This window comes from Salmo salar, chromosome 16 (genome assembly GCF_965601325.2).
Source record: "Salmo salar chromosome 16, fSalSal1, whole genome shotgun sequence".
In the NCBI taxonomy this organism is placed as follows: domain Eukaryota; kingdom Metazoa; phylum Chordata; class Actinopteri; order Salmoniformes; family Salmonidae; genus Salmo; species Salmo salar.
In genome coordinates this window covers 69,660,216-69,673,827 of record NC_138306.1, presented here as the reverse complement: position 1 = coordinate 69,673,827, position 13,612 = coordinate 69,660,216, and the positions used below count along the sequence as shown (strand labels likewise).

The window sequence follows — 13,612 nt, the reverse complement described above, 5'->3', positions numbered from 1 at the left end:
AGTGAGTGGCAATTAAATACATTCATGAACTTCTGCATAACAAAGAATGGGTAAATTGTGGAAAATAGTGTGTTTATTCTGCCAATAAGCACTATCAGAATATACATGTCTTTGATTTAATTTTGTGGATAACCTATGGAACTTATTGCATTTAACAGAAGAAGAAATGTAACAGTCAGAATATAAAATAGCTCTTACAATTTCACATGTACCATAGAGTCACCATGACAGCAGGTTAGTTTGATTGTTCAATAAAATTAGTACATTTTATACAATGTCATCATATTTAATTATACCTATAACAGTGTAACTTCAACACAAAAACAAAACATGAGCCATCCTTGATTGGGTTTGGTGCCAGCAGCAATTTGGGACTCGATAGTACATTTTTACAATCTTCGACAATATATTTTCACAATCTTTGGTACACATTTGATCTTTGAAAGACTCTGACAAGGTAAAGCATAAACATTATAGTGCATTCATTGACGCATCAAAACAATGCAACAATAGCCTAAGGCAAAAATGATATAGGTCTATTTTTTTAACACATCGCCGATGCAGCAGTAAGAAGTGATTACACAGCAGAACCAGGCATGACACCACAACCGATGACATTGCTGTGAGGTGCAACATTTTAGCTCTGACTGACCATAGCATCAGGGCAGGCAAATCAGACAGCTGAGCCAGATTCAGCCGCGAGCAGGGCAGACAGACAGAACAGAGGCATCTAACAGCACTACAACTACAGTGTCGGATGCCCAGGCTTCCCTCACGTTGAAGTGAAAGCCTGAGACAGTACAAGGTTGTTGTTTTTTTACCTGATAGCATTGGATGCCCAGTATCTGACTGGCTAAGAAACCAGTAGAAAGACAATGACAATGTCTGGTTTCCAGTTTAGTTAAAGAGAGTAGTGGCAGCAAATTAAAAGTAGCACTATAATAGTAATCTCCAAAATGCATCACTGTACATGTGCCGGAGTCTTAGTGAGCAATAGAAACATAGTTAATTTCTCTTGATAAATATACCAAGTTAAATGGTAGTGCTATAGATGACATGTCTACCAAAAAAGAAGCACGTTCACTAGTATAACAAAGGCCAATGAAATCCCTAAATTACTTTTGATGCATAAGGTTACTGTTGGTGACATTACATCCCTTTATATGACACTGTCAGTACTTCTCTCCCATCTCCACTTGCCTGCGTGTGTGTGTGTGTGTGTTTTCCATGCTTCCTTCATTCAATCCTGCATGTAAGACTAAACCAAGCATCTCTCTCAAACATTACTGATGTCCTCCTGTGAAAGCCCGTTACGCTCGTCCTCAGGCAGTGTGAACCGTATGGCTCGGCTTTTCTCCCAACCTCTCCTGATACGACTCAGCCGGAGAGCCACGCACGGCAGGAACAGAGCCAGCCTCCCCAGCAGCACAGCCAGCGGCAGGGCCAGCACCAGCAAGAAGGTGGGAGGGAGGTAGAAGCGATACTGCTCCGGGTCCAAGCCCCGGTCCCAGCCGTAGGTCAGCGTGTGGAGGGTGGCCATCAACAGGGCCATGTAGCCCAGTCTGGACTGGAGGGGAGAAAGAGAGAGGACCATGATAATTAATAACTTTCTTGAGTTGAACTGAATCTGGGTGATAGCCGGCTTCAGATGTACTCACTACAAGTTAATTTGGTTTGAAATCCAGCTTTTTTATTCAATACAATGTCAGGTCGTGAGATCTGATGGTGATGGCCAATTTCAAATCAAACTTTGTCACATGCGCCGAATACAACAACTGTAGACCTTACCATGAAATGCTTACTTACAAACCCTTAACCAAAAGTGCAGTTCAAGAAATAGAGGTAAGAAAATATTTAACAAATAAACTAAAGTAGAAAATAATAAAAAGTAACACAATAACGAGGCTATATACAGGGGTACAGATTATCGAGTCAGTGTGCGGGGGTACAGATTAATTTGTACATGTAGGTAGGGGTGAAGTGACTATGCATAGATAATAAACAGCGAGTAGCAGCAGTGTACAAAACAAATGAAGGGGGGGGTCAATGTAATAGTCTGGTGGCCATTTGATTAATTGTTCAGCAGTCTTATGGCTTGGGGGTAGAAGCTGTTAAGGAGCCTTTTGGTCTTAGACCTGACGCTCTGGTATCGCTTGCTGTGCGGTAGCAGAGAAAACAGTCTATGACTTGGGTGACTGGAGTCTGATGATTTTATGGGCTTTCCTCTGATACCGCTTATTATATAGGTCCTGGATGGCAGGAAGCTTGGCCCCAGTGATATACTGGGCCGTACGCACTACACTCTGTAGCACCTTACATTCAAATCCCCAGCAGCTGCCATACCAGGCAGTAATGCAACCTGTCAGGATGCTCTCGATGGTGCAGCTGTAGAACCTTTTGAGGATCTGGGGACCCATGCCAAATCTTTTCAGTCTCCTGAGGGGGAGAAGGTTGTCGTGCCCTCTTCACGACTGTCTTGGTATGTTTGGTCCATGATAGATCGTTGATGATGTGGACACCAAGGAACTTGAAACTCTCAACCCGCTCCATACAGCCCCGTTGATGTTAATGGGGCCTGTTTGGCACGCCTTTTCCTGTAGTCCACGATCAGCTCCTTTGTCTTGCTCACATTGAAGAAGAGGTTATTGTCCTGGCACCACACTGACAGTTCTCTGACCTCCCTATAGGCTGTCTCATCGTTGTCGGTGATCAGGCCTACCACCGTTTTGTCAGCAAACTTAATGATGGTGTTGGAGTCGTGTTTGGCCACGCAGTCGTGGGTAAACAGGGTGTACAGGATGGGGCTAAGTACACACCCCTGAGGGGCCCCAGTGTTGAGGATCAGCGTGGTAGAGATGTTGTTGCCTACCCTTACCACCTGGGGGCGGTCAGGAAGTACAGGATCCAGTTGCAGAGGGAGGTGTTTAATCCCAGGGTCCTTAGCTTAGTGATGAGCCCATGGGCACTATGCTGTTGAACGCTGAGCTGTAGTCAATGAACAGCATTCTCACATAGGTGTTCCTTTTGTCCAGGTGGGAAAGGGCAGTGTGCAGTGCAATTGAGATTGTGTCATCTGTGGATCTGTTGGGGTGGTATGTGAATTGGAGTGGGTCTAGGGTATCCGGGAGGATGCTGTTGATGTGAGCCATGACCAGCCTTTCAAAGCACTTCATGGCTACCGACGTGAGTGCTACGGGGCGGTAATCAATTAGGCAGGTTACCTTTGCTTCCTTGGGCATAGGGACTATGGTGGTCTGCTTGAAACATGTAGTTATCACAGACTCAGTCAGGGAGAGGTTGAAAATGTCAGTGAAGACACTTGCCAGTTGGTCTGCGCATGCTTTGAGTACATGTCCTGGTAATCCATCTGGCCCCGCGGCTTTGTGAATGTTGACCTGTTTAAAGGTCTTGCTCACATCGGCTACTGAGAGCGTTATCACACAGTCATCCAGAACAGCTGGTGCTCTCATGCATGCTTCAGTGTTGCTTGCCTCGAAGCGAGCATGAAAGGCATTTAGCTCGTCTGGAAGGCTCGCGTCACTGGGCAGCTCGCTTCTGGGTTTCCCTTTGTAGTCCGTAATAGTTTTCAAGCCCTGCCACATCCGACGAGCGTCAGAGCCGGTGTAGTAGGATTCAATCTTATTCCTGTATTGATGCTTTGCTTGTTTGATGGTTTGTCTGGGGGCATAGCGGGATTTATTATAGGCGTACGGATTAGTGTCACAATCCTTGAAAGCGGCAGCTCTAACCTTTAGCTTGATGCGGATGTTGCCTGTAATCCATGGCTTTTGGTTGGGATATGTATGTACGGTCACTGTGGGGACGATGTCGTCGATGTACTTATTGATGAAGCCGATGACTGAGGCGGTATACTCCTCAATGCCATTGGATGAATCCCGGAACATATTCCAGTCTGTGGTAGCAAAACAGTCCTGTAGCGTAGCATCCGCTTAATCTGAACACTTCCATATTGAGCGAGTCACTGGTACTTCCTGCTTTAGTTTTTGCTTGTAAGCAGGAATCAGGAGGATAGAATTATGGTCGGATTTGCCAAATGGAGGGCGGGGGAGAGCTTTGTATGCATCTCTGTGTGTGGAGTAAAGGTGGTCTAGAGTTATTTTCTTCTGGTTAAGTTTGCCTGCATTAAAGTCCCCGGCCACTAGGAGCGCCACCTCTGGGTTATAAACTTTTTTCTTTTTTTTTGTCATTTAGCAGACGCTCTTATCCAGTGCAACTTAATAACTCTTGAAATTATTATAAACCCCCCCCCCCCCCCCCAATACATAGCCAATCAAACCCCTTTATGAAAGACTAAATGCAAATGAAGTTGGCGTACCCAGATGTACAGAACACCTGGGAGATGATTGTTGACCTTTGAACCTTCTACATAACCTTTTAATAACTCAACATCTTAGTGAGGTGAAAGGAAGTGGTGATTTGAGTGGTATATTATATGTGCAGTATATTAGCTCATCATGGAAGCACGAGTGTAGTAAAGAGGCCCAAGGGAACAGTATGACCTACAAGCTCAACATTTGTCCTTAATGAGCCCCTGTAGTCAGCGTGTGTGTGTGTGTGTGTGTGTGGCTGTGTCCGTGTGTGTGTGTTCCCTCTAATTATTAGCACAGTACAGGGCACTACAGAGAGCAGCTGAATTATAATTACCCTTGCCAGGTGGGAAGGTTCAGTCGTGACTCACCCATTTCATCCTCATCCCTAAATATACACGGAACAAAAATATAAACGCAACATGTAAAGTGTTGGTCCTAAGCTGAAATAAAAATTCCCAGAAAATGTCCATACACAAAAAAAGTGTATTTCTCTCAAATGTTGTGCACAAATTTGTTTACATTCCTGTTAGTGAGCATTTCTCCTTTGCCAAGATAATCCATCCACCTGGCAGGTGTGGCATATCAAGAAGCTGATTAAACAGCATGATTATTACACAGGTTCACCTTGTGCTGGGGGCAATAAAAGGCCACTTTAAAATGAGCAGTTTTATCACACAACACAATGCCACAGATGTCTCAAGTTGAGGGAGCGTGTAATTGGCATGCTGACTGCAGGAATGTCCACCAGAGCTGTTGCCAGATAATTTAATCTTAATTTCTATACCATAAACTGCCTCCAATGTCGTTTTAAAGAATTTGGCAGTACGTCCAACCGGCCTCACAACCGCAGACCACGTGTAACCACACCAGTCCAGAACCTCCACATCTTGCTTCTTCACCTGCGGGATCGTCTGAGGGGGGTGCATCTGCCTGTAATAATTTCCCTTTAGTGGAGAAAAACTCATTCTGATTGGCTGGGCCTTGCTCCCCAGTGGGTGGGCCTGGCTGCTAAGTGGGTGGTCCTACGCCCTCCCAGGCCCACCCATGGTTGCACTGCTGCCCAGTCATGTGAAATCCATAGATTAGGGCCTAATTAATTTATTTCAATTGACTGATTTCCTTATGAGAACTAACTCAGTAAAATCTTTTAAATTGTTGCGTTTATATTTTTGTACAGTATACGTGTATTACTTAAAATACTTAATGTATCTAATTTTACCAATAATTATACAAGGCTCTGTTAAGAGTCAGTGCGAGTTAACAGTTCCTAATACCAGCCTAACTCACTTAAAGCGACGGCCGTCTGTCGTCCGCACTACGAATCAGCCGGACTGAACACACTACACTGTCTGGCTCGCTGCAAGCTTAAGGGACTGCAGGACTGTAATCTTGATGGAGAATAATGCTCAAATGTTTTACTGCGGCTTCGGGCTGTAGGCAGACAGGCCATTCTGACAGGCCAAGCAGAACACAGGCCTTTTATCACACGGACTAGCAGCATGTGACTAATCTGGCGCCGACTGGATCAGCTTAGCATACATATGAAGGGAAAGTTCTAAACGCTCCAAAGAAGGACAAATCCCTGGAAAATGGAACCATAATAGTAAAGTTCCCCCTTTATGAATTCCGTGGCATGCGAGGAGAAGAGTTGACACACACAGCTCAGAGGTTGTCTTTCTACAGTAGGCTACAATGTTGATTTGTTTTGCCAGTCTTTGACTGCTTCATTGAACTACTGCTCATGTACACAGAAAAGGTGTCTGTGCAAATGTGCTGACCTGTACGAAGCTGAACTCCCTCCAGTTGAGCGAGTTGCCCACGGTGGGCAGTGAGGAGATAGCCAGCAGAGAGAGCAGGCCCAGGGCCAGGATGCCTATAGACAGATACAGCTCCATCCTCCACACCTCCTCCTCTACCCACGAGTCTTCCTGGCCTACCTTCACCTGCACAGTAAACACACATTGTTGCTTACTGTGATGTCAGGTGGTTACACTATGAATAAGCCATTACAAATGTTTTACCATATTGAAAACGTTCTAAATGCTGATGAGTTGTAATGTTTTTAAATGCTTTAGAACTATACATTTATAATTCAATACTAATTCATTAATAGTATGTAGGCTAAACTATTTAGAAATAGTTTACTGATGCTTTTCTCACCTGTTTGAAGGCAGTGTTGAGAAGATTGTAGCGAGCAGACCTGCGCATGGGCAAACACAGGCTGTAGACGGCGTGCAGCGCTGCGCAGAGGAAGGCACAGAGGCCCAACTGCTTCCGCTGCTGCAGCCAGCGATCCAACCAGTTGGGGAAACGCCTGTACTTGGTGCCCCACGACAGCTGCAGGAAGGCAGCCACAAGGCCGGGCAGGTAGACCAGAGCCAGGGTCACCAAGGCCACCGAGGGGAGTGTCACATTTACCATCTCCACCGGAATTTTGTAGAATTTGCTCTTCCCTGCCGTGGCGTACGGGTGGACGACGTCACGAAGGAAGTTGTAGGCATAGAAGAAGAAGAAGAGGCAGAGGGTGGAGAGACATGGGACGCGCCACGAGGGGAAGAGGTACAGGGGGGTGTTCTCTATCTCCTGGGCAGAGGAGAGGCGGCCCATGTCAACAGGGATGAAGCCAAGACTGCGGCAGATCTGGAGTACAGCGCTCTTGGCCCTACTACTGTCACTGCAAATCAGCACCTGGATAGTAAAGAGGCGAGTGTCACAGAAGAGTGTCAAGGAAGGGAACATTCACCAAGGAGAACCCAACTGAAGAGACACGATACTTTACCAATAGCCTACATCACATAGTTTAGCTACAATAACACCATATGACCAACACCTGTGATAATATGGTTGCAACATGAGAATGTGTGAAACATGTAACATTACATAAACTGTGGACATTGTCCGGTTTGGAGCAAAAAACTGGAAAACAGTACGTCCAAATGTAATTCAGAGTAGTAATGTCTGTCTGTCTTCTCTGGCACTGCTGTGTGTGCAGAGGACTTAGGCTTTACCTGTCTGCTGCCGTCCCTTGGCCCCGTCTGCAGGCTCCAGGCCGAGATCACATTGAAGGCCTTCACCACACTGCTCTCTGGGAAGATATTGGCCAGCTGCTCCGCGTAGGACTGCTTATCCCTGTTGATCTTAGTACCATTACTAACATCCACCAGAGTCTTCCCCACTAGCGGCTCCCTCAGCCCAGCCAGGGTGGAGTAGTGCTCGGGGAAGAGGGCCACGAACACCAGGTCGGCCTGGGTGGCAGCCTGGTGCTGGGTGGTCACCTCAGCCTCCTCGGGAAAGAGGGAGGCACAGCGCTTGGGGTTGCGGCTGCCCACCACCACCCGGTACCCAGAGGCTACCAGCCTGGTGGCTAAGGAGCGGGAGAAGTCACCTGTGCCCATGATGCCAACCAAGGGGGTACTTGGATCAGAAATTGAGGTTTTGAGGTGTCTGGGGCTGGCACCACCAAGTATAAGAGGCTTCTTCATCTCCTCCTGGGGCATCCTGTCCTGAGCTGAAAAAAACGAATGGTCGCTAACATTGTAAAATGTCTATCAACAGACAATTGTGTCTGTGCAGCATTCAATGTAAAGATGATTTGTTATTGACAAACTAACACTGATGTACTACTTGGTTCAACTGGCAAACTAGCTAGCTAATGCAACCTGCTTTATAACTGATTTATTAACTGGCTAGCGAACTTACTACTACTACTACTACTACTACTACTACTACTACTACTACTACTACTACTACTAGGCTAGCGGAGTTACTAGCTAGACATCCTTTATTTGTGTACACCTCAATACTTAGACATTGAGGTATTGAAGCCATGGCTGCGCATATTTATATTATAGCTAGCTAACGTTACTCCTGCACAAAGGAGAGCGAACGCTAATTTACTTAGCTAGCTAACAGTTAGAACTGTTAGCTAGCTAACAGTTAGCTAGCTGAGCAGGCTACCTACCTGTTCTTGCTTGATTGAACGCAATGCTAGCTAGCTAACTTTTTGCCCAAAAATACAGAACACGGAACTACCAACTTTTTTCGACAAACTTGGTCAACTTCTAAAAATGTCCTATGTATACTTTAACTAACTAGCTACAGCAAAACAGTAGCCACAAATTACTGTTGAATTCATGTTGTTTGGCTCACCTCCTTTCTTGACGTCTGTGTATTTTTGTCTTGCGCTCATAACTTTGTGACTCAGAAATCCGTCCCCGCCCCAACCGCCCCCTCTGTGTGAAGAAGATAAGTTCTTCCCCAAACTGACATGAGAGTTGGCCTACGGTAGGCTAGGCCATTCAGTTAACAGTCGCAACAGTATACGTTATTCCTATCAAGAAGACAGTAGTCAACCCATTGTTAACATGGTTCTAAAAAGCTCTGACTCTTATGTAAATTGATTGCAGTGTCTGTGGGTATTTAGGATTTTTCTTTCAATATGTTCTCTGTGGTGCATTCATTTTACATTGGATGTTTGGCTTGCTGTATCACAAGTTTATTTTCCATGGGGATCTTAAATGCTGTTGTTAAAAGTCAGCCCTGGGATTGATTTACTGTAAATTAAAAACATAGGCCCACTAAAAGTAAAAGGGATATTTGACTGCAGGTCAGAGGCTGTCAACACTTGTTCATCAGTCTGCCTTTGGCAGCTGTAGAAGGTTAAATGTATCCTTCAGGCTTACATGGTTTCACCTGTCTCTCTCTACTCACATAACCTACATTTGTCCATTTTCTATCCATTTGTAAATGGTGGTTATTGATGATAATTGATTAACATATTTTACCTATGACTATAACCTATGATGGAGATATTGTAATCTAATTTTGGAAAGTCATGTGACATTGATTGCGCAATATGTTTTGACATGAGTAGGCTACATCTAAATGTTATGTGACTCCATTGCCATGCCTCTCCTATGTCAGCCATCGCCATATATTGCTGCAGCATTTAAGGCCACTTTAAACTCTGACTTTACACTCTGAGATCCAATATGGCATCAGTGTTTGTGGTTAACTTTCATCTCAGCCGACAGCTCTATCTGGGCTCATGTTGGATGCCAGGCATGTCCGAACCATTTCCCTGCCTGCCTTGCTCCCAAGCCCTGGCTGCTCCGCCGCATTACTGTAACCTTCCCGGCTCCATCGGTCAAGATGAACGCGTAAAGCTGGGATTTCTTTGGAAAGCCTCAGCCTTGATCACAGAATCGCACAAATATATGACCATTGGCATCCTTTAACTCGTCCGTGACTGATTTTGAGTGTAATATCACACTAATCCATCTTGTAATCTATAAATCACAGAGCATTTGATGTGATTTATTGGAAATAAATGACTGTCTTTGATACAGGACCAAACATTTTTCATGAAGATTGTATACATATTTCATATACATTAACCTATGTTTCAGTCTATTTTAACATGTAATATTTCCCTTCATGCCACCAACTGTAAGAATGCATTTGCCTACCAGCAGCAGATAACCATTGCCACATTCAGTTTATTTACAGTGAGGGGTTAAGTTATTTCTCTTCTACAACATGTTTTAAGTGTATAATGTAAAGACTTGATTTGTAACAGAACAAGGGACTACCGGTCACTCTGTGACCTTTAGGGTCAAAGGTCAACAGAGATCCAGCCAAGTCTAAAAACCTTCGTCCACGTCATCCACTGGCACCACGTCACCCACTGCCCAAATCTGTCTCCCAAACTGAGGACATGTTGTCATTATGAGCTGGGCAGTGGGCGCTAATGCAGCCCAGGGGACCATGACCCTGTGAGTCAGTCTCACTGCATCAGATAACGCAGACTTGGCTGGAGAACTGGGTCAGGCTACAGTTGGAGCCTGGGAGCAGACATGTATAGCCAGCAGTAGCAACTCATGGTCAACGTATTGACAATGGAACACTTTGGTGCTTCAAAATTGGACACATAGACAGCGGCGCAGATCAACGTAAAATTCTGTGTTTACCTGGGATTTTGCTGATGATATTTACATTACATTACATTACATTTAAGTCATTTAGCAGACGCTCTTATCCAGAGCGACTTACAAATTGGTGCATTCACCTTATGATATCCAGTGGAACAACCACTTTACAATAGTGCATTTAAATCTTTTAAGGGGGGGGGGGGGGGGTTAGAAGGATTACTTTATCCTATCCTAGGTATTCCTTAAAGAGGTGGGGTTTCAGGTGTCTCCGGAAGGTGGTGATTGACTCCGCTGTCCTGGCGTCGTGAGGGAGCTTGTTCCACCATTGGGGTGCCAGAGCAGCGAACAGTTTTGACTGTATTATACTGATATATTTCAATGGGCATTGCTCATTTGAATCACATGATTTCAAAAACTCTATTGCATTGTACCCTATGTCAGTCTGCACGTTCCTAACTAAGGTTGGATATACTGTACTGGGCTATGTGACATTTGATTGAGTCCTCTACCTCCATTGGCCTCTGAAAACATAGCATCTTCCTAACGAGATGTGTGATTAGGAAAATTGTACCCTACGACTCTACCACAGGGCAGCGGTCGGTTCATTGCAATGACCTCCATAGCATGGATAGTGGTGCGCCCTGCCTCCCTCTTTCCATGGGTGTATTGTTCAAATCCCTGGTAAAGGTCACATCAGCAGCCATGTGAGTAATGAGGCAGTAAGCATTTATCCTTTGTTGGTGGAAACAAATGTGTTTATACTGAACTGGGTGGAGCACAGAGAGAGTTCGGTTTCACTTGTGCTATATGTGACAGGTCCAACTTAATATAAAATTGATCCTCACATTCGTTTTTCTTCAAGATCTACACAATCAAAAAAAAGCTCATAGATTTAACTTGTATACTTTTGTGAGTGGTGTATTTCTTTGATTGGTTGAAATGTAATGGATGCTATATATAAAAAACAGAGGGGAGTTTTGAGATCCATTATACACATTGTTGATCGTATAAGAACCAGTGTACCGGAGTTTCCTTTTCCTTTTCGAACACAACAGCCTGCCTTTTCTTTGGCCACTCAGAAACGTAGTTATGCAGTTACTCAGATGTGTGTAAACCATGTCCTGTTGTCCTTCTCTTTGAGGAACTGTTTCATCTTGACTTGAAATGACTAATACAAACCTACATACTTCGATGACCACTAATCTCTTTATGTGTATGTTTTCAGTGACCTGTTACTATATCATTTTGGATTATCGAGATTATAGAGATATTCAGACAGCTAAAGTGATAACATGAGATTGAATCTGTCTTGGAGATACCCAGGCCTGTTGATGATGAAATCATAGCTCAAATCCACCCACATCAGAAAAACGTTTTTCTGCCCCTCCCAAAAGATATAATTTGTAGATAATTGGCCCTCTTTCTGGCACTCACCCACAAACCAGACCAAGCCTGGCCTGTTGAGGAGTGATGGACTCCATCCAAGCTGGAGGGGTGCTCTCATCTTATCTACGAACATAGACAGGGCTCTAACTCCACTAGCTCCACAATGAGATAGGGTGCAGGCCAGGCAGCAGGCTGTTAGCCAGCCTGCCAGCTTAGTGGAGTCTGCCATTAGCACAGTCAGTGTAGTCAGCTCAGCTATCTCCATTGAGACCGTGTCTGTGCCTCGACTTAGGTTGGGCAAAACTAAACATGGCGGTGTTCGCCTTAGCAATCTCACTGGAATAAAGACCTCCTCCATTTCTGCCATTATTGAAAGAGATTGTGATACCTCATATCTCAAAATAGGGCTACTTAATGTTAGATCCCTCACTTCCAAGGCAGTTATAGTCAATGAACTAATCACTGATTATAATCTTGATGTGGTTGGCCTGACTGAAACATGGCTTAAGCCTGATGAATTTACTGTGTTAAATGAGGCCTCACCTCCTGGTTACACTAGTGACCATATCCCCTGCGCATCCCGCAAAGGCGGAGGTGTTGCTAACATTTATGATAGCAAATTTCAATTTACCAACAAAAAAACGACATTTTCGTCTTTTGAGCTTCTAGTCTTGAAATCTATGCAGCCTACTCAATCACTGTTTATAGCTACTGTTTACAGGCCTCCTGGGCCATATACAGCATTCCTCACGGAGTTCCCTGAATTCCTATCGGACCTTGTAGTCATGGCAGATAATATTCACATTTTTGGTGACTTTAATATTCACATGGAAAAGTCCACAGACCCATTCCAAAAGGCTTTCGGAGCCATCATCGACTCAGTGGGTTTTGTCCAACATGTCTTCGGACATACTCACTGCCACCGTCATACTCTGGACCTAGTTTTGTCCCGTGGAATAAATGTTGTGGATCTAAATGTTTTTCCTCATAATCCTGGAAGATGCCCTTCCAGACTCCCTCCGCCTACCCAAGGACGTCAAGGTACAAAAATCAGTTAACCACCTAACTGAGGAACTCAATTTAATAATACCCTAGATGCGCAATACCCTAGATGCAGTGGCACCCCTAAAAACAAAAGACATTTGTCATAAGAAACTAGCTCCCTGGTATACAGAAAATACCCTAGCTCTGAAGCAAGCTTCCAGAAAATTGTAACGGAAATGGCTCAACACCAAACTGGAAGTCTTCCGACTAGCTTGGAAAGACAGTACCGTGCAGTACCGAAGAGCCCTCACTGCTGCTCGATCATCCTATTTTTCCAACTTAATTGAGGAAAATAAGAGCAATCCTAAATGTATTTTTGATACTGTCGCAAAGCTAACTAAAAAGCACCATTCCCCAAGAGAGGATGGCTTTCACCTCTGCAGTAATAAATTCATGAACTTCGAGGAAAAGATCATGATCAGTAGAAAGCAAATTACAGACTCTTAAATCTGCATATTCCTCCAAAGTCCAGTTGTCCTGAGTCTGCACAACTCTGCCAGGACCTAGGATTAAGGGAGACACTCAAGTGTTTTAGTACTATATCTCTTGACACAATGATGAAAATAATCATGGCCTCTAAACCTTCAAGCTGCATACTGGACCCAATTCCAACTAAACTACTGAAAGAGCTGCTTCCTGTGCTTGGCCCTCCTATGTTGAAAATAATAAACGGCTCTCTATCCACTGGATGTGTACCAAACTCACTAAAAGTGGCAGTAATAAAGCCTCTATTGAAAAAGCCAAACCTTGACCCAGAAAATATAAAGAACTATCGGCCTATATCGAATCTTCCATTCCTCTCAAAAATATTTGAAAAAGCTGTTGCGCAGCAACTCACTGCCTTCCTGAAAACAAACAATGTATACGAAAAGCTTCAGTCTGGTTTTAGACCCCATCATAGCACTGAGACTGCACTTGTTA

The 13,612-nt window shown here is 44.4% G+C and overlaps 1 protein-coding gene across 3 annotated transcripts; it reads right to left on the bottom strand.

The window, feature by feature from the left end:
- Window positions 1-51: 51 nt before the first annotated feature.
- Window positions 52-8,588, bottom strand: LOC106574427 (metalloreductase STEAP3). Of its 3 annotated transcripts, XM_045697637.2 has the most exons (6): window positions 8,481-8,588; window positions 7,340-7,839; window positions 6,492-7,019; window positions 6,110-6,274; window positions 4,666-4,716; window positions 1,430-1,567 (listed from the first exon to the last, which is right to left on the bottom strand). In XM_045697637.2, the coding sequence occupies exons 1-5, from the start codon at window positions 8,518-8,520 to the stop codon at window positions 4,711-4,713; spliced, it is 1,239 nt and encodes a 412-aa protein (XP_045553593.1). In that variant the 5' UTR covers window positions 8,521-8,588; the 3' UTR covers window positions 1,430-1,567; window positions 4,666-4,710. The 3 variants fall into 3 exon arrangements, with proteins under 3 accessions (XP_014005784.1, XP_014005785.1, XP_045553593.1); XM_014150309.3 differs by lacking the exon at window positions 4,666-4,716 and having other exon boundaries at window positions 52-1,567; XM_014150310.3 differs by lacking the exons at window positions 4,666-4,716; window positions 8,481-8,588 and adding an exon at window positions 8,293-8,474 and having other exon boundaries at window positions 52-1,567.
- Between the last annotated feature and the right edge of the window lie 5,024 nt (window positions 8,589-13,612).